The 21,053-nt window shown below is 42.6% G+C and overlaps 1 protein-coding gene and 1 non-coding gene across 2 annotated transcripts; one reads left to right on the top strand and one right to left on the bottom strand.

Moving 5' to 3' along the window:
• Positions 1 to 4,392: 4,392 nt before the first annotated feature.
• Positions 4,393 to 4,536, top strand: LOC123636111. The gene has a single exon (XR_006734327.1). It is a non-coding gene; the product is annotated as a U4 spliceosomal RNA (small nuclear RNA).
• Positions 4,486 to 19,671, bottom strand: FUCA1 (alpha-L-fucosidase 1). Its single transcript, XM_045546019.1, has 8 exons — positions 19,201 to 19,671; positions 16,863 to 16,997; positions 14,466 to 14,603; positions 10,649 to 10,754; positions 7,670 to 7,870; positions 6,386 to 6,576; positions 4,998 to 5,097; positions 4,486 to 4,779 (listed from the first exon to the last, which is right to left on the bottom strand). The coding sequence occupies exons 1-8, from the start codon at positions 19,581 to 19,583 to the stop codon at positions 4,639 to 4,641; spliced, it is 1,395 nt and encodes a 464-aa protein (XP_045401975.1). The 5' UTR covers positions 19,584 to 19,671; the 3' UTR covers positions 4,486 to 4,638.
• Between the last annotated feature and the right edge of the window lie 1,382 nt (positions 19,672 to 21,053).

Below are 21,053 nucleotides of genomic sequence, written 5' to 3'. Positions count from 1 at the left end.
CTCCGCATCCCAAACTGCTGGGATTATGGCCATGAGCCATTGCACCCCGTTCCCTTCCCTCAATTTCACTCCGGAATATGCTCGTCTAATTTCTGAAATAACAAGGAGTTAGCTCACACAACTTGTTTTATTTTTAAAAATATTTAAGACAGGGTCTCACTATTTTGTCCAGGGTAGTGTCCCGTGCTCAGCCATCCTCCTGCTTCAGCCTCCCCAGTAGCTGGGACTATGAGCACACCAGCACACCGACTGCCTGAGGTCCGTAGGGCGAGCTGGTAGGGTAGAAACGAAGGAAACCCAGGTCAGAGCTGACGTTGCAGCGTCAGAGCAGCAGGTGGGGCCAGCAGGCTGTCTGGAGGAAGGATAGTTAGTGAATTCTTCTAAATGGAATCAGGTTGCTCTTAAGATGCCTTTTTCAAACAGTGGGTCCCAGATTTTAACAATAAATAGAACAGAAAGTATTAGAGGCCGGGTGTGGTGGCTCAGGCCTGTAATCCTAGCACTCTGGGAGGCCGAGGCAGGAGGATTGCTTGAGCCTAGGAGTTTGAAGTTGCATTGAGCCATGATGATGCCACTGCACTCTAGCCCAGGTGACACAGTGAGAGCCTGTCTCAAAAAAAAAAAAAAAAAAAGGAAAGTTCATTATTTGAGACTAATAAAATTTACAAGTCTTCCAACAGATGAATCACAAAAAAGGCATAAATGTTTAATGTCCTAAAAAATGCACTGAAATGTTTCATGTACAAATTTATGGACAATAAATTTGAACATTCTGTCAAAATGGATAATTTCTTAGGAAATCATAACTTTAAAAAAAGTGGCTCAAAAATTAAAAAATCTTCACATTCACTAAGATGGCTATTATCAAAAAGACAGATTAAGTATTGGCAAGGATGTGGAGAAACTGGAACCTTCATATTAAATACATTGCTAGTCACGCCTGTAATCCTAGCACTCTGGGAAGCTGAGGCAGGAGGATCGCTTGGGCTCAGGAGTTCAAGACTTGCCTGAGCAAGAGAGAGACCCCCGTCTCTATTTTTAAAAAAATTCAAAAAGAAAAATACATTGCTAGTGAGAATGTAAAGTGGTGTAGTTGTTGTGCAAAACAGTTTTCATAGCAGCCATTCTCGAATAACACCCAAGAGCACTGATTTACTTGAGACATTGGATGAAATACTGAAGACTTAGAGTTGGGGCCACACGTGGGTATTATTAAATTTTCACGGAGCTGGTTCTACTCTTCTGCATGCAAACCATCCTGGACTCACGCCCCAAACCACTCTAGATATTCACTATCTTCGGGAAGAATTAAGAGCTGGGGACACATCTGGGACCATGATTTTGCCAGGAATTGGCTCTACTAGCAGATTCACTCAACTGGATTTGCTGGAGACATTCCACAAGGTCAGCGACGCTGACTCGAGAAACCTCCACAATATCTGAGAGGCCTGCCCGGCACCATCTTGTGACCCCTGCATCTCCTTCCGGTGGGAAACGGGAGTTAGAAACTTCAGGGCCGTTGGACCTGCGACAGTTGGGAGTTTCTTGCACTTTTGCTAATTTTGTTTCAGTTACCTTGTATCTTTTGTTTTTGTGGTAAATGGGTTTTTTGTTTTGTTTTGTTTTCTGGTTTCTGTACTGTAGAAATGCAATTGACTTTTGTTTATTGATCCAACAACTTGCTAAAGTATCTTATTAATTCTAATAATTCATTTGTATATTCTTTGAAGTTATCTGTGGACAGTTACATCATCTGAGAACAATGACAGTTTGGTTTCATCCTTACTCTTCCTTACATCCCTTATTTCTTTTACTTGTTTTACTGCATCCATTAGGACCTCCCCAAAAACACTGAATTCAAACGGATACCGGGCTCTCCATCTCATTCACATAAAGGCTTGCTTCTAAACATCTTGCCTTTGAGTATGATATTTGCTGTAAATTGTTAGTATGTATCCACTTGTCCTGCTTTGTAAAGATTTTTTTAAAATCACAAATGTTTTGAATTTTATCAAAAGATTTTTCCTGAAATTATTATCACCTGGGTTTTCTCTGATAATGCAGTGAATTCATGGATAGATTTTTCTGATGTGAAAGCAACCTTGAATTCCCGGAATATAACCAATTTTGACGTGATTTTTTGTTGTTATAGTACTTGGATATAGTTTGCTGATTGCTTGCTCAGACCTTGTGAAACTATATAAAATTTAAAAGCTGTTGGAACCCCAAAAAACACTTTAAGCCTTGAGAGAGATGTGACTACGATGTGAGTCACATATAGTTACAATTCTGTTCTAAGATTACAGATTAACGCACTATCTTATTTTTCTTGTTCTGTACAATGACTAGAGAGAATTAAACAATGTCAGGAACAAAAACTTCCTGCCTTCTTATTAATTTCCTCTTTGTCATTCTTTGCTTAGACCAGATGACAGAAAACCCAAGATGATAACACCCTCTGTAAAAACAAGATGTTTACTGTATCCTTCTCAAAAACACTGCTTATAAGCAAATTGCAAAACTATGTGCTAACCCTTTATGAATGTTGTAATCCTGCTAAAAACTCCTCTGTCTCTGCCTATATAAATGAAATCTTACCCTCCCTGCTTTGGAACACTGACACCATTCCTTTGGAGTTGGTGTTTCCAGGTGGTCTGTCCTCACACTTTATGCTTGGATAAACTTTAAATTGTATTCTGACCCTTTTGGTTATTTTAGGATGACAGACTTTTTGTATCTTTGTTCATGAGTGGGTAGGGCAATCCCTGTATTTTATTCTTATCTAATTGTGGTATCAAAGTTATTAGTTTTATTAATGAGTTGGAGAGTGTCCCTTTTTCTATTGTCTAAAAAACTGTAAGACTTCCAACCTCATTGGAAGTTTTGTGGGGCTAACCTGTAAACCTCCCTCGGTCTGGTGTTTTGTTTTCTGGTTTTGTTTGCGGGAAGATTGTGCGCTACTGATTCAGTTTCTTTTATTGTTAGAGGACTTTCACGTTGTATATTTCACCTTAAGCTATTTCTTAGTGTTATTTTCTAGAAATGTGTTCATTTTATCTGTTATTGTTTTTAATCTTGGTGTGGTCTTTTTTCATTTTTAAAATTGTTTATTTGTGCATTCTCTTTTCCTATTTGTCTATTTTGTATTTCCAAGAATAAATTTTTAGCCCTGTTGATTATTGTGTTCAGCTTCCTTAGTTTCTGCTTTTCATTACTTCTTTTCAGCCTTCATTTCAGGATCTACGCAGTGGTTCACGCAGGTAATCCCAGAGCTTGGAGGACTGCTTGAGGCCAGTTCCAGACCAGCCTGGGCAACATAGCAAGACCTTATCGCTACAAAAAAAAAATAACAAAAAACAAAAAACCCCATTTAAGGGATACATTTTCCTAAGGGTACTTTTTTTTAAAGTTACATTTCACAAGTTTCAATGCATAAGTGTTTTCATTATCATTCTAAGTATTTTCTAATTCCCCATATGGTAACTTCTTTAATCAATGAGTTATTTAGAAGCGTTTTTAAATTTCTAAACATAGGGTTTTTTTCCTCCAAATTTTTGTTGCTGTCCTTTAATTATGTTGTAGACATACGACATAGTTTACGGCACTGCTTCTTCAGTATTTGAGATTTGCAAATGTTCCATATATGCTTGAGAAAAACATATTCATTAAATGGTAGGTAAAGATTTCTAAATATATCTATTAAATGAAAAAGAAAGAGAACTTAATTAGATCTATAACAATTAAAGTGGCTGAACTGGCGTCAGCTCAGAAGAATGGTACTAGAAGCGAGGAGCAGAAAAACCAAAGGAATTCTATTCTTGTTCAGCACTGAGACTTGAGAAGCTTAAAACAAAAACAAAAACACAGAAACTGATCATAAAACCATAAACAAACTGAAACTAGGAAAAGAAACCTACGATATATATGGTTTTTGGTAGAAATGATTATTTGATCATATTTAAAAAGAGCAGAATCACATTCATTTCCTTAATAATCACTGTAAACATACTGGATTTTGGAGCTCTTAGTTTGCTCTAGAAATTAGCAAAGAGTTGACCATTAGCAGCCTGGCAAGCCTTCTCCTTCCCCTCCAGGCTCTTCTGCCCTTTGGGGGAGGAGTCTTTGTGACAACTGATACTAAATAGCTTGCCAAATCCTTTCCACCTCCTCCCATAGGCAACAGGGTGACTTGGCTTATTCTTTTACTAAAGTCATTGAATAAGCAGGTAGGTTATCAAACACAAAGAACGGAGGGAAGGTTCCATTGTAGACAATTCCCAAATATAAGAATGGATGAATTCAAGACTTAAGCTGTTCAATCCCTTCTTTTGCAGACTGGATAGATACACTAGCAAAGGATCTCAGATTTTTGGTTGATTAAGATGTCAGTGTAGCTTTGCACAGTGGTAGTATCATAGTCAATGAGGTTAATCCGAGGTGTGATTATTGCTAATTGAAAACATTAAGAAAAAAAAGATACCAGTGTAATGTACTCAATTCCTCAGATTAAAATGTATTAGAAAAGCCATCTCTGGGTGGGGAAGAAAAGTTGGTGTATTACAATGATGGTACTATAAGAGGAAAATTGAAGCAGCAAACAGCAGGTGGTATTATCCCTTTCCTCTTGAACTCAAATGATCACTTCACGTCTGTCAGCTTTATAGTCCAAGCAAACTGCACTGGGATAGCAGAGGGTAGCAACTGGGGCAGATGGACAATGATCCCTTTATCTGGATCTGGGGACCACTTCAGATCCTCTTGGATTCCCAGCATCGTTACCTGCAAAAAACAAAAAGAAATGGGAAAAAACCAGTAATGCATTAATGAGTACAGGATATAGCCTGAACATGGTGGGAAACGGCTATGCTGGCCCAGGGCTGGAAAGATGGTCAAAAAAGCAAATATGGGAGAAACCTGGGCAGGGAAGGAAGCTGTAGAGAAGGCCTGCCAATTCCTTTAGAAAAAGTTACACCTTAGGACTGACCAAGGCTCCTTACCATTGTAGTTGAGGTAGATATGGGGGATTTAAGGTTCAAGACTCCATTTGCTGGCCACTGCAGAAAAATGGCATAAACAGCTGATTCTTTTGAGGTATACCTGGGAAAAAAGAAACATCACTGTCTAAGATACGAGGCTTGTTACCATGATGCATAACCTTATATATTCCCCTTACAATTAGCTACCAAATCCAAGACCTTGAATCTGTCACTGCTACTATTAATAGGAAGCACCAATAACTCGATACCAATTAAGGCCTGCAGGATGGAAGCAGTCTATAAAACTCTTTCTGGTGATATCTTCTATTTTCCCTCTCTGTTGGATTAAGTTTTCTTTAAAAATTAACTCTTACATTAGTTATTTCACACTGAAGCATTTACTTTATTATTCAAATCTTTTTTCAACTCCAAATGCAGTGAGGATAACAAGGGCGAGATATGCAATGAAGACAAATTTGTTGTTCTGAGATTTCACCATGTTTGGAGAAGAGGATGAAAACCACTGCTATTGTTTGAATGTCCCCCCCAAATTTCACATGTTGGAAACATAACCCCCAAATTCATATGTTGATGGTACAGTATTTGGAGGTGGGGCCTTTGGGAGGCAGTTAGGATTAGAGGAGGTCATCTGGGTGGGGCCCCCTGATGGGACTGGTGACTTATAAGACCACGCCATGACAAAGCAGGAAGGCCCTCATCAGATGCCAGTACCATGTTCTTGGACTTCCCAGCCTTCAGAGCTAACTACACCTCTATTCTTTAGAAATTACCCAGTCTGGGGTATTCAGCTCTAGCAATAGAAAACAAACTAAGACAATCACTAAATAGAAATTCATCCAAAACAGAGTAGGATTAATGTGCTTCCCTTGATCCAAAGACCAAGCTCTTTGGTATAACACCAGCAGTTACCTTTTATTGAACACTTAGTTTGTGCCTGGCACTCTGCTGGGTGCTTTACACATATTATCTCATTTAATCCCCAGAACTCTATAAAGTTAAATATCATCACTCCATTTTGCAGTAAAAAAAAAAAACTGGGGCCCAAGAGCAAATAACTAGATCCAGAAGTACAAGTATGAATGGAAAGAATTTAGAATGGAGGCCCGTACATGGTAGGTATAATACACGCATTAGCTGTTACTATTTTTAGGAGGCAGGATAACAATCTCAACTACACTGACTGATGCTCTGTAGCTCCTTCCCTTTTCACCAAGCCTACCAAAGATATCCTGGTAGCCCAGGTATAACTCAACTGGGGCACAAATTTTATAGGAAAAGAACAGTTTTGGGTTTCCTTGAGGCAACTTCCAGCTTAACTCGTTACACCGTGGACTCAAGGAGATGCCAGTTCAGGATGGGCCACAGTCGTAACAGAAGACAAGACTCACCATACAGATGTCGTATTCTTCTCAATTTGCACCCGCCATGGTTTGGAGGCATAGATAGCTTCCCCATTGACGCTTAGCCACTTGCCAACAGCAAGAAGCCTTTCTTGGAAGATGGGAACAATCAGTCCATCTTTAGTTGGTCCAATGTTCAGAAGATAGTTGCCTCCCAGACTAACTGTCTGAACCAGTTCCTGGAGAAAACAAAAACAATGACAGCCTAGCTATGAATGCCAAGCCTGGCATTGTGCTTGGAACACATAGATACTAAGAGAAGAAAAATAATCTAGGGTACATTCTCTGTTTTGTGAATATCCTTTCCATTTGAAAAATTGTATCTTTTTTTGGTCATTATAAAAGCAGGAGAGGCTCATATGAGAAAACTGAAAAATCCCACTATAAGATGGAGAAATACATTAACTCATATTCCAGGGAGTGGTCACAGGGCACTTCCTGGGAGGCTGCACTTTCCAGGGGGCTGGACGCAGCAGGAAGGGTCATGTCTCAGAAACGCAGGGTGTGAGCAGGGAAGCTGAGAAAAGAAGCAGTTGGCCATGAAGGGATCACATGGAGTGATGTAGAGAATCTGGGGACCAGAGAGGAGAGACCTGGAACAGTTGCTGAGGGAGGAAATTTCGGAAGCTGGAAGAGATGTGAAGAATTTCAGAACACTCTCTGCGTTGGGCTGTAATAAATGCACATGCTGCCCCTTTGGGAAAACTGAGGTAGAGATATATTCTTTAAGGCCTCTGGAGTGGGAATTGGGGGTGTGTCTGTGTTCACTGTGACCTTGAACAAGTGAACTTCCAGGTGGCCCAGAAAAACTAAGGTTATATACAGAAAATTTTAAAAAGCAGAATTCATTACAGTACTCCAAATGACACCACACCATTAACTTTTGATGGTTTCCAGTCTTTTTCCTATGCAGTTAATTTTATATAGTTGCAATAATATGTAACTTATTTTTTCACTCAATAACTAACCTATAATGACATTCATCAACATTTTTATCATTAACGAAAATCCCTAAATCTACATAATTTTCTCTTTATGGTTACAAGAAATTGAAACTACCCATGTGTCCAATTAAAAATAATCCTGGGAAGAATCTCTGTACAGCTTTCTTCTGTAATGGTAACTATTTGATATTCCTTAGTATAGGTTTCTGTTAGTATGTTCAGCCCTCATGGGTCCTATCAACCTGTACTTCCAGCCAGAGTGCGTCTCTCACTCTTTGAAGGCTGCTTTGAGATCAGTAGTTAAAAACTAACTCAGAGGTGCCCTTACCGAAATAATTTCAGATTCTTCTTTAATATCAGACATCACCATGTCCCGACGATAGCCCCAGGAGAACTTGTCGATACTGGTGCACATCTCCCACTTGTGACCTGGCAAGCTCTGTGGCGTGTATTTATCTTGACAGTTGTAGTATCCTCCATGGTGACAGGAACAGTTCTTACCCCATCGGTCATTTACTACCACCTCATCCTAAAGGGGGAAAGAGTACTCGGTTGTCAGGAGTAAAACCCCTTACTGCTTTATGTAATGCAGTTTGATAACTTAAGAGTCTGTTTGGAAGCAAAGAACAGTTAGTCTAGAGCAACGGTTCTCAACTGGGGGCAATTTTTCCCTGGAAGGAACATTTGGCAAAGTCTAGACACTTTTCCTTGTTACAAGTAGGGTGGTCCTACTGCCATCTAGTGGGTAGAGGCTGTTAAACATCCACAGCCCACAGCAAAGAAGTACCCAGACCTGGGTATCAATAGAGCTGAGGCTGAGAAACCCTGGTATAGAGACTGGGAGGACCTGTTTTAAAGATCATCTAGCGAACTACTTTGTTAGAGGAGAAATGGACAGGAGAGGAGTTGTGAGTTTGGCCTTTCTCCTTTCTGTAAAAAAAAAAAAAAAAAAAAAAGAGGCCAAACAGACTCAGGCTCCCTGGTGAGTTGTGTTTGATTTATTTTATTTTTTATTTATTTAGCTTTTTATTTATTTTTTAGAGACAGAGTCTCACTCTGTTACCCAGGCTGGAGTGCAATGCCATGATCATAGCTCACAGCAACCTTCAACTCCTGGGCAAAAATGATCCTCCCACCTCAGCCTCCCAAGTAGCTAGGACTATAGGTGTGTACCAACACACTGGCTAACTTTTAAAATTTTTTGTAGCGATAGGGTCTCAATCTCCTGGCCTCAAGCAATCCTCCTGCCTTGGCCTCCCAAATTGTTGAGATTACAAGCTTGAGCCACCTCACCTGGCCTAGCTGTGTTTTTTAAATGGTGATTGGGGTTGGTATTTTCTTCCCTTTTCCAACAGTGCATCTTTGCCTAATCTTTTTTCCTTTTTCATGATGCTCCTTAATTAAGAACACTTCACTGTAATGCCACATGGCAAATGACCTGGCTCCATGGGTACACACCCTGGACAGGTATGTAAAAACCACTTCAGAGAAAAATGGGAGTGTTAACAATCTAATTCTTGTGGCTCACGCCTGTAATCCTAGCACTATTGGAGGCCGAGGCAGGGGGGATCGCTTGAGGTCAGGAGTTTGAGACCAGCCTGAGCAAGAGCGAGACCCTGTCTCTACTAAAAATAGAAAAATTTAGCCAGTCAACTAAAAATAGAAACAAAAAATTAGCCGGGCATGGTGGCGCATGCCTGTAGTCCCAGCTACTCAGGAGGCTGAGCCAGGAGGATCACTTGAGCCCAGCAGTTTGAGGTTGCTGTGAGCTAGGCTGATGCCACGGCACTCACCCTAGCCTGGGCAACAAAGAGAGACCCTGTCTCAAAAAAAAAAAAAAAAATCCAATTCTTGGTTCAGTACATACACATCCTTTCATTCAATAACCACTCGGCAACTACTATGAGGTTCATACCGTGGCAGGGACTAGGGTATCCAAGGTAAATAAAACACAGTTCTTGCCCTCAAAGATTCAGCAGAGACTAGCAGAGACAGATATGTGGGCAATTATAATCTGACATCATATCAGAATTTATTACCTAGGGATGAACTGTGTATCTGGGAGTCCCCACACATTCAGCAAGTCCCAGGAAACCACTCTTAACCTGTCTTTACCCATTACATAGGATCTCTTTCCTTTTTTCCTTCTTCTCGTTTTCTGACTTTAGTATTAGCTACCCAATAATATCCTTAGAGGCTTGTTAATCTAACAAGGTACCTCAGTTCAAACTGGTTTTATACTTAGGTTTTGCTTTGAAATCCACAACAAATCTAGAATATGTAAAATTTTTGAAACCTTCTATAGTGAAGATTAAGACTTAAGCTACCTGGAAGTGTGCTGAAATGGAATCTGTAAATGGGCAGCCAATATGCACTGGCCGATAGTGTTGGTTACGGCTGGGGGGAATAGGGCAGCCAAGGTTCCCCCAAGAATGTAGAATTAAGGGAAATGAACTTGCCCTTTGAGAGGTAAACTATATAATCAATACAGAATAGGTGAGCTCTCATAGATATTTGCATTTTATTCCCACCATTTAATCTTATATGTTTTGTATATCTTTTACATCAAATGTTTTGTTTCTATTTTTTTTTTTTTGAGACAGAGTCTCACTTTGTTGCCCGGGCTAGAGTGAGTGCCGTGGCATCAGCCTAGCTCACAGCAACCTCAAACTCCTGGGCTTAAGCGATCCTACTGCCTCAGCCTCCCGAGTAGCTGGGACTACAGGCATGCGCCACCATGCCCGGCTAATTTTTTTTCTATATATATTTTAGTTGGCCAGATAATTTCTTTCTATTTTTAGTAGAGACGGGGTCTCGCTCTTGCTGGTCTCGAACTCCTGACCTCGAGCGATCCACCCGCCTCAGCCTCCCAGAGGGCTAGGATTACAGACGTGAGCCACCATGCCCGACCTGTTTTGTTTCTATTTTGTTAATGTGTTTTGATATCTTTTGGGTGGTTTTCCCATTTATAATATTTGCTTGCTTAATACAGTTTATTTTCTCTGTAGTGGTCTGGGAATTCTATATACTATTTATTCTACTACATAAATTTAACACTATTTAAACCTATATTGTCAAAATCAAGAATTAAAAGAGAAAAAGAAAGCTCATACTTCAAGGGGTGTGGGGAAGGACTACAGGAGAAACCTGTAACATCCACTGAGTGCCCCAGTCCCTGCCACCCTCACGCTGATGTTACTGTTTATTATTGCTGCTGTGGGGGTTGTTGGGATACCCCAGATCTTGGCTCCTTGTACTTCCTTTTATCCTAATAGACAAATAAGAAATTAGTTATATAATTGCATACCTTGACGGGGCTATCGTTGTAGAGCCAAGAAAGAAATTCTGTGGAGTTCCAGTAAGTATCGGAGCATTCCCACTCCCCATCAGACCAGATCAGATCAGGCTTGTAGCTGGAAGACACGTGATGAGGACAGAGTTTAGTATCTGAAGACATTCACAGTAAAGTCTTATGGACCAATTTTATTTTTTAATAAAGAGTGGGTCTCACTATGTCACCCAGGCTGGAGTACAGTGGCGTCATCATAGCTCACTGCAATCTCAAACTCCTGGGCTCAAGTGATCTCCTTGCCTCAGTTTCCTGAGTAGCTGGGACTACAGGCATGTGCCACTGTGCTCAGTTTGTGGAACAATTTTTGCAATATTCAAAAAATTAATTTCCCTCCATTTTGAAAGTACATACCTGTTGAGCCTAAGAAATATTGATTTATAGAAATGCCCCCTATATTTTTAGAGACAGAAATGATTTCAGGAGTCTTACAAGGCTTTGCCCTGAAGGAAAATGTAAACATGTTAGTTCACATATCAAAAACTGCCTTGCCTCAGGAGGGCATCGCAATGGTCAGTAACAACTACTTTCCAAGATGGCGCTACAGTCTCAGGCCTAGACAAAGCAGGTTTTACATGGAGCCACGGGATAGGGAGCTGATCAACAAAGACAGGCCACCCGAGATGAGAGCTAATCAGAGATGAGAACTGATCAATAAGATATGCCGCCCGAGCAGAGGCCCAGACAGACCCATGCAGTTAAAGTAATTAACATAAGGGACAGCTCATGCTTGACTTCTAAAATCTCTGTTCTAATACACAATAACCATAGCCACAGATGTCTCTGTTTTTTGTTAAAGTAATAACTTTATCTTGAAACTTAGAAGTTTGCCCTAAAAGATTTTGTAACCCTTTGTTCACCTAGATAGAGTTAATTAAGGAATCTGTAAAAGCCTTTTGAAAGACTTTGGACCTAAACCAAACTATCTGTTACTATGTAAATCCTGTTACCCCTGGCAACCAAAACACTGTACCTATAAATACCTGTGTAAAACTTCAGTCAAGGTTACATGTTCTAACGGGAAAGGCGTGTAACCCTCCGAGTACCCTCCTTTGCCTATCTTCATAAATCTATTCTTTATAAACTATATTTTTGCCTCTGTGTATTATTTTTATTTCTATTTCCTACTATTTTTTCATCCTTTGTGACGACCCCTGCCTGAGGGACCCGGTTTTTTACTGGAAACATAACTAACTCCCCACACATACCCACCGTAAAAATTACCACAATGCAGAGAATGTGTAAAACTAAACAAACAACAATTACAACAAATCACTTTGCTAATGTAACTAGTGTTTAAAACAAACCTAGCATTTTGGTACACTTCCTCCTGATCTTTTTCTTCATGCATTTTTAGAAAATGAGAGTGGTCATCAGTATATACATAATTTGGTTTCCTTTAACAACTAACTTTTGTGGAAGGGAAAAAAAAAGTAGTGGCTAGAACTACAGGACTCAGGTTTTGCTTTTAAGATTTGTTAGGAGCTTGAACTATTCCCTGCAATGCATTTTTTACAACTACCCAACATTTCTACTGTAAAGGATCTACAGAAACCATTTGAGCCCCAGTTGTACTTTTTCCATGTTCTTACTCTGAGCCCCATAAGTGGTGTGTGTGTGTATAAATACATATGTAAATACCTACATAGTAAGCATCACTAACCCAATTTTAGTAGCAAGAATTTGATCAGCAGGGCCATGTGTTGTAGGTGACAAAGCTTGTAGGTAACTGGAGCTGGAACTCAAATGCAAATCTGCCTGATGCCAAATTGCACGCTGTACCCCATAATCAGGCCAGCAAGTAAACTCTAGGAAAAAGATCATCTGTCTAAGTGGCAAGATATATTATAACACAGTCTGTGTTTTACTGTGTATGAGGAATTGTACTCAGCAATTTATGCTCGTTAATTCTCACAATTCTGTAGTGTATTATTATCCCCATTTCACAGATAGAGAAACTGAGATCTTGAAGGGTTAAGAAGTTTGTTCAAGGCCATACGGTCAGTAAGAAAAAAGAACTGGGTCTTCAGATCCAGTAACGTCTAGCTCTGTTCAAGCCTCTGCTGGTCTCTTACAACTGTGTACTGTTTCCTTACAGAAGTCTTTTTTTTTTTTTTTGAGACAGAGTCTCACTCTGTTGCCCTGGCTAGAGTGCCATGGCATCAGCCTAGCTCACAGCAACCTCAAACTCCTGGGCTTAAGCAATCCTTCTGTCTCAGCCTCTCGAGTAGCTGGGACTACAGGTATGCGCCACCATGCCCGGCTAATTTTTTTTTTCTATATATATTTTTAGCTGTCCAAATCATTTCTTTCTATTTTTAGTAGAGACGGGGTCTCGCTCTTGCTCAGGCTGGCCTCGAACTCCTGACCTTGAGTGATCCACCCACCTCGGCCTCCCAGAGTGCTGGGATTACAGGCGTGAGCCACCATGCCCGGCCTAGAGAAGTCATTTTGATAGAATCTGGATACGGGGAGATTTTTTTTTTCTAAAATGAGAATCTAGGCACCTGGCTCTTAAGCTTTAAGGGTCTATCATCCTCTATGAGTCCCCAGGGACAAGGGTAAACTAGGGATAAAACATAGTGAAGACTAGTGACAAATCCCAAAGTCAACATGATCATTTCAAGAATAATGATAATAGGCTGGGCAAAGTGGCTCACACCTGTAATCCCAGGACTTTGGGAGGCTGAGGTGGGAGGATTGCTTGATGCCAGGAGTTCGAGACCAGCCTGGGCAACACAGTGAGACCCTATCTCCACAAAAAATAGAAAAAATTAGCTGGGTGTGGTAGTGTCCCTGTAGTCCCAGCTACTCAGGAGGCTGACCTAGGATCACTTGAGCCCAGGAGATTGAGGTTGCAGTGAGCTATGATGATGCCACTGAGTGAGACTCTGTCTCAAAAAAAAAAAGAACAATGATAATAATAACAACACCCTTACACTCTATACCTGACATTTTGACAGATATACTTCATGTGTTATTCAGTATGGAAGGCATTATTACGCTGACTTTACAGAATGAGAATCTGAGGCTCAGAAGGGTGTTCTGTTTAAGGTTTGTAAGTAATACATGCCAAAACTCAAAACACAAATCTGTCTGATGCCAAATCCTACACCAGGTCTGCTACAGTTAGACCATACTGCCCCCTCCCCAAGGTCCTGACATAGGGAAAACAGTATACAAGGAGGGAACTGAAGTTTTGTCTTTCTACCATCCTGGGTTTTGTAAGATTGTTTCAATTTATAAAGGCAATATAACGATTTTATAGAAGTTTTGAAAAGTAGGAGGAAAAAAACAATACACCTACCACTTTTTTTTTTTTTGAGACAGAGTCTCACTCTGTTGCCCGGGCTAGAGTGCTGTGGCATCACACTAGCTCACAGCAACCTCAAACTCCTGGGCTCAAGCGATCCTACTGTCTCAGCCTCCTGAGTAGCTGGGACTACAGGCACATGCCACCATGCCCGGCTTAAATTTTTCTATATATTTTTAGTTGTCCAGCTAATTTCTTTCTATTTTTAGTAGAGACGGGGTCTTGCTCTTGCTCAGGCTGGTCTTGAACTCCTGAGCTCAAACAATCTGCCCGCCTCGGCCTCCCAGAGTGCTAGGATTACAGGCATGAGCTATCGTGCCCGGCCACAACTACCACTTTTATGATTTTGATGTCTTCTAGATTTTTTTCATACCTCCCTCACCCCCAACTTTTACAAGTACCTTATAGAAAGCTCTGATTTCATTGATAAAAGTCAAAAGACCAAAAACATTTGTTTATTACCTGATAACAAGGTCATACAGCTCTGGCAATGTTTTTGCTGTGACAAAATACTGTGTTTTGAAGCCATTTTTCTTATCAAGTAGGTACAGTGGGTGGAACCACTCTAAGAGTGAGTGGTAGAGGCCATAGCGTATGCTCCTTAAACAGAAAAACAGGATAGAAACTGTTACTAAGCAAAGAACAAATAATTTAAGAAAAGTCAGTTCTAGCATTTTTTACATCTTAGTGAAACTTACCCATAAAGACATGCAAGTGGTGGGATCTAAAACCATTTCCTTAAATTATGAATCATTGACTTAAGCAAAAAGATTGGGTTTATTGTGTTTTCAATAATATACATAGCTATTGTTTATACACAAATATCTTTTTTTTTTTTTTTTGAGACAGAGTCTCACTTTGTTGCCCGGGCTAGAGTGAGTGCCGTGGCATCAGCCTAGCTCACAGCAACCTCAAACTCCTGGGCTTAAGTGATCCTCCTGCCTCAGCCTCCCGAGTAGCTGGGACTACAGGCATGCGCCACCATGCCCGGCTTATTTTTTCTCTATATATTTTTAGTTGTCCATATAATTTATTTCTATTTTTTTAGTAGAGACGGGGTCTCGCTCAGGCTGGTCTCGAACTCCTGACCTTGAGCGATCCACCCACCTCAGCCTCCCAGAGGGCTAGGATTACAGGTGTGAGCCACCGCGCCCGGCCTATACACAAATATCTTAACACCAAAATATCATTTAAGCCACCTTCTATCTCTTAAGTCAATTATCTCAATAACATATAGTCCCCTTTTTTTGGAGATCAGGTCTCACTCTGTCACCCAGGCTAGAGTGCAGTGCTGTCACCATAACTCACTGTAACCTCAAGCTCCTGGGCTCAAGCGATCCTCCTGCCTCAGCCTCCCGAGTAGTTGGGACTACAGGCATGCACCACTATGCCTAACTAACTTTTCTATTTTTTGTAGGGATAGGGTCTCACTATGTTGCTCAGGCTGGTCTTGAACTCCTGGCCACAAGCGATGCTCCTGATTCAGCCTCCCAAAGTGCTGGGATTACAGGCATGAGCCACCATGCCTGGCCATATAGTCCTATTTTTAAAAAATGTTTCCCCAATCAATCATAAAATTTCATATTGTAGAGATATTGGAAAATAGAGAAAAGTATAACAAATAAAATATCCAAAATACTATTATTCAGAAATAATCATTAGTGACATTTTCTACATAGTTGAAATGAATATAGGTTTATTGCTTTATTTATCTAAGAGTTACTAAGAGTTCTTAACATACTCCAAATGAAATATGGTTAAAGTGATATATTTTCACATACAATAAAGCTTGTTTTGGGTTAAGAATGGGGAATGTTACAAAAACATTATAATGCAAGTAAAAAGCAATGGTATAGATAGGAAGGAATTGGAAGTGTTTCATCTATGACTTGAGGGCTAAGTAGATACAAAGGTAAAAATCATGGGTCATAAAGTCCAAATCTAGTCCGCATCCCAGAGTTTTACAGCAGGACTATGAACAAAACACAGTGCTGGGAAACTGAATATTGAACAGGTGAGTCAGCACACTCCTAAAGGTCCAGATAGCATTTAGGCTTTGCAGGCCACGTGGTCTCTATCTCAGCTCTCAAACTCTAGCCTGAATGCAGTCATCGGCAATACACAAATAGGCATGACCGTGTTCCAATCAAACTCTATGATTTACACAAATGGGCAGCCGGCCTACCCCACAAACAGGACATCAGGTTTACCAAATCACAGCAGAGCTGAAGTTGGGAATGGCACAAATACCATACTTTTCCTTCTTATAGGTAAACATACCTGGACTGTAGGGTCCAAAGCCAGAATACCTGGGTTCAAATTCCCTCTCTGCCACTTCCTACCTCTTTGATCACTGGAAGTTACTTCCAATTAAGTGGCTAATATTAGGGAGCATTAATTAGAATCAACTGAGTACCTCACTTTGTGCTGCTTTAACTGCCAGTTTCAGTTCCCTGTGTGACCTACTATTCATCCAAACCTTCCCTGAAGGCATGTAAAGCTTCGTGCTGATGGCTAAGGAGAACAGAAAGGTGAGAGACCTGGCCCCTAGCCTCCGGCAGACACTGGAAAAGGCCCTGGGTTGTAAGCCTTCCCAGAAGGAATCCTTCACAGGTTGCAGATAGAACATTATGGTCCATGCTAAGTATCCTTTGCCTAATCAGACATGGCCATGAACTTCTCTGATGGAGTCACCTTTGGTCCCATGAAAACTAAGCATCAAACACTGCTAATTCAAAGGCCAGAGCCCTTTAGGTTACTTGCTAACTGCAAACTTAAAAAACACACGACTAGAGAAGGTATGGAACTCTGGCCAGCAGATGAAAAGAGAAGACAGAGTAACTGTCCATAGACACACACCTTTTCCGGAGAGCTGTCCCCAATTCACCAACCAAATCCCGATGGGGCCCCACGTCGTTAGAGTTCCAGTTCCAAGACACAGGACTCGGCCAATTTGTAAAGCCTTCGTGATGCTTTGTTGTCAGGACTACATACCTGTGGACATCAAAACCACATGAGCAAAAGAGTAGGCAGTGGGCAAGAACTTGTCCAGCATGTCTGAGGCTTTTAAAATGTCTGGGAGAAGTTGACTACAGGGAATGTACTTGTGAGAGGGGCTCTATTATTGATACCCAGGAAGTTGCTACCATCACGACTCCCTTTGAGTACTGCTCCAAGAATGGAACCAACCTTGAGCAAGTCACAGTCCTTAGTTCCTGGCCAAGGAGGAGGCCCAGAGGGAAGGAGGGAGTATGTAAGGGAAAAGAAACACATCTTAGCTCTGATTCTTCAACCCTTCTGGTATAAATGATTAACTTTCTTTAATCCTTTTCCCTGAAGGAGAAAGATCTCTACTGGAAACAGCAGATGACAGAAAAGTTAAGTTGTTTGTTTTGCCAAGCCTATATGAATTGCCACTCATTTACAGAGGTGACAAAAGACCCAAAGAACTGGGAGAAAAGGCAAGTGTTGAAATAACAACCAAATCATCCAACATTTAATTTGCTTTTATGGCAGAAAAATAGACAATGCCTACACGTGTTCTTTCAATCACTGGCTGGTGTGGGAAACTCCAGAACTTTAAGGGCCAGATAGTATTTTAGGCTATGGGTCACATTCTTCTCTGTAGCATATTAGTATTCTTTTTAAAAATTTTATAATCCTTTAAAAATGTAAAAACCGCTCAGCAAGGTAGCTCATGCCTATAATCCCAGCACTTTGGGAGGCCAAGGCAGGGGGATTGCTTGAACTCAGGAGTTTGAGACCAGGCTGAGCAAGAGTGAGACCCCATCTCTACTAAAAATAGAAAAAATTAGCTGGGCACAGTGGCAAGTGCATGTAGTCCCAACACCTTGGGAGGCTGAGGCAGGAGGATCACTTGAGTCCAGGAGTTTGAGGTTGCAGTGAGCTATCATGACGCCACTGGACTCATGTAGCTGGGGCAACAGAGCAAGACTCTGTTTCAGAAAAGAAAAATACAAAAAAACCCAAAAAGTAATAACCATTCTCGCTTCCTGGGCCTTAAATAAACAGGCAGAAGACCAATCCCTCCGGCCAGCTGGAAGACCCCTGGTGTAGTGGAAAGAACCTTTACCTTGGAGTTATAAGATTTGGAATCTAGGACGTTAGATTCCTCTCTCTGGGCCAGTCACCTCATTCATAAAATAAAGGGTATGGAACGAGGCTGTCTCCCAGATTTTATTTTTTTCATTTATAAATTATGGATTTCTAAAGCCCCTAGAAGACAGGTAACACTTCCTCTGTTCATTCAAGCCTTATATTCCCATATATTTAATGACAAACACTAAATGCCAGCTGTAATTTGTCTTTAGTACAAGAGAACCTAAAGTCCACGAGAAACTAAAACCTGGCAGATGATTGAGGAACCCAGGTAAGGCTGGGAGACTGTTCTAAGCAGATGAGGAGCCCTCCCTGCTTCCATTCTTACCCTTCTCCAACCCACTTCCCTCCCAGCAGCCAAACGAATCCTTCTAGAATCTGAGAGTAACCCTTTCCCCAATTTAACACCTGGCAAGGCTTAAGGCTCACTCCTTCGGGACAGGCCCCTGCCTTTCACTGCCTCCCCTTGTCCCTACCCCAGCACTCTCTACTCTTTCAGTTCTCTGACTAACCACCCACAAGCTCCAACAGTTCTCAAAACCAGTCACACCTTCTCGGGCACTTAGTGTGCTAGGCACCGAGCAGAGCAGATGAATGAGAATCTGTACTGTCGCCCAAACACACTGCACACCAGAACTCCCTTCCTTTCCATCTTAGACACATTAGAGTTGAAAGAAACGAATACGATCCCTTTCTGTAACCACAGGAGGCTGAAATGACAAGTTCACAGTCGAACTAGAAGCAGACGCCATACCACTGGTTTAAAACCCTGGAATCCTGATTGTCTTGTCGATCAAGAAGGGACCTTCGGTATAGCCTCCCTCAATCCTGTCGCCATACAGATGTGGACAGGGAGGGCTTTCGGGCCCACCACCTCCCAGAAACCTTCATTTTTCCATCCCCAAGCAGATGCACCTTCTCCTTAGGGCCAAGTGTGCCACTTTCAATCCTGCATCCTTCGGGAGGCAAAACACAGGACCCGGGGGCACCTTTAAGTCAGGCAGGCAGCCGAGTGGCCTCGGGCGAGCCCCTAGCCCCGCACCGCCTCTCACCCCGCCAGCCCCGCCACGACACTCACTTGGCCCCCGCCGCCTGGAAGAGGCCGGCCCACTGCTCCGGCTGGAAGAAGCGCGCCGTGAACTGCGGCCCGAAGTCGGCGTAGCTGAAGCCGGGGGGGTAGTTGTCGCTCATGAAGCGCTGGAACTCTGGCCGCCCCTCGCCCTTCCAGTGCCACCAGAACCACTCACTGCCCCAGGCTGGCACCGAGAACACGCCCCAGTGCACAAACACCCCGAACTTGGCCTCGTCGAACCAGGAAGGCAGCGGCCGGGAGTCCAGGCTCGGCCAGTCGGGGGTGTAGCCGCTCTCACGCCGGACCCTAGGCGCCAACTCGGCCGCTCCGAAGAGCAGCAGCAGTAGCAGAGCGCCCACCGGCCACGGCCTCGGCCCCGGAGCCCGCATCTCTGCCGCCGGTGCGCCGCCGCTCCCCCTTAACACGCAGCGGCTGGGCGCGCGGCTCCGCCCACTCCGGCTAACGATTGGCTCAGAAGGAAAAGGGGGTGGGTCAACCCGTACTGGCCACCGAGCCGCTCCCTCTCCGGGTCGGCCTCCCTGGAGCGCCCTCTGGCGCTCTAGCGGGGAAAGACGCAAGGAGGCGTTGACAGCGCTCCGCTGATGGAGTAACGAAAACTTGAGAAGGGACTTAACTCTAGGGTTAAATTACGCAGGTGGGGAAGGCCTAGTCACTGTTAGGTTTAAAGAATTCACCCTCCCCAAGCTTCCATCAAACCTGCTATAAAACCCACCCCTCTCCCCTTCCTAGGGGTGTATTAGGCACGTAACCTTTGCCAGACCACTAGGGAGATAAGGGAATGAAATGCAAGAGGGGCACTTACTTACCTTATCCCTCCTGGTAAGTGCTACCCTTGTCCCTCCTCGTTGTTCCCCAGGGAGATGAAGGAATGGAATGCAAGAGGGAAACTTACTTTCCTTATCCCTCCCGGTTGTCTGAAAAGAATTTATTGACTTCTCCCAGGAAAACCCCCTATAAAACCCAAGGCTCTCCCCTTTTCTCTCTTGGACGCCTTTTCAGCCTCCACTCATCTGCACCCAGATGCTCAAAATAAACAGCATTTTGCTAAACATGAGGCTTCATGTGTTTGTCTCTCAGCTCCGGATATAACAGTCACTAGGCCCTAGTGTGTGTGGAGAGCTCACATTTAAGCAGTCCATTGGGAGTAGTCGCTTCGCTTTTGCTGCAGCAATCCTGCAGGGGTGAAGTCAGATGGCGGGTTTCATTTAATGGGCAATTGGTAGCCACAGGGGGCTTTTTTGAGCTGTCATGTAGAAGAGCAATCTGGTATCCCCACCAGATTGGAAGGGTATTGTTACAGCCCTGGCAGAAATAACAAGGTAGAGGGATGATGGGGGAAGTACTATGAGGGGAGAGAAGGCAAAAAAAGTGGACGCTGAAAGAGGGAGAGCCAGTGCGCTCATTCTGTCTGTCTACTGTGCATCAAGTTTGCTTTGGGAATTCTGAGACATTTCAAAGAGCTTAGCATCTAGCTAGAAAAATAAGACCCCCATGCACAGGTCACCACAGAGGAACATTTTTAGAACATCAGGGTCAGAAAAATTTGAGCCAAGAGACCCCAGGCTGAAGGAATATCTATGTGAACCTTCCCTGGCAGGGAGGTCTCCCAGTCCCTCTACAATTTGTTTGAGCTGCACATGCTCAAACAGGAAGTGAGGCCATCAGTGCAGCAAGGATGCAAGTCAGAAGTCTCATGATGCCACGCAGCACAATTAGTCCCCACATACTGGTGAGAGAATGGCAGCATATCAGAGTTGGAGGGGACTTGGAGATGCGTGGCACCATCCCTGACACTTCTGCAGAGGAGGAAGCTGAGGACCAGAGAGGGGAAAGGAGTT

Source organism: Lemur catta, chromosome 3 (assembly GCF_020740605.2).
Source record: "Lemur catta isolate mLemCat1 chromosome 3, mLemCat1.pri, whole genome shotgun sequence".
Classification (NCBI taxonomy): Eukaryota; Metazoa; Chordata; class Mammalia; order Primates; family Lemuridae; genus Lemur; species Lemur catta.
This window is presented reverse-complemented; position numbering and strand designations above follow the sequence as displayed.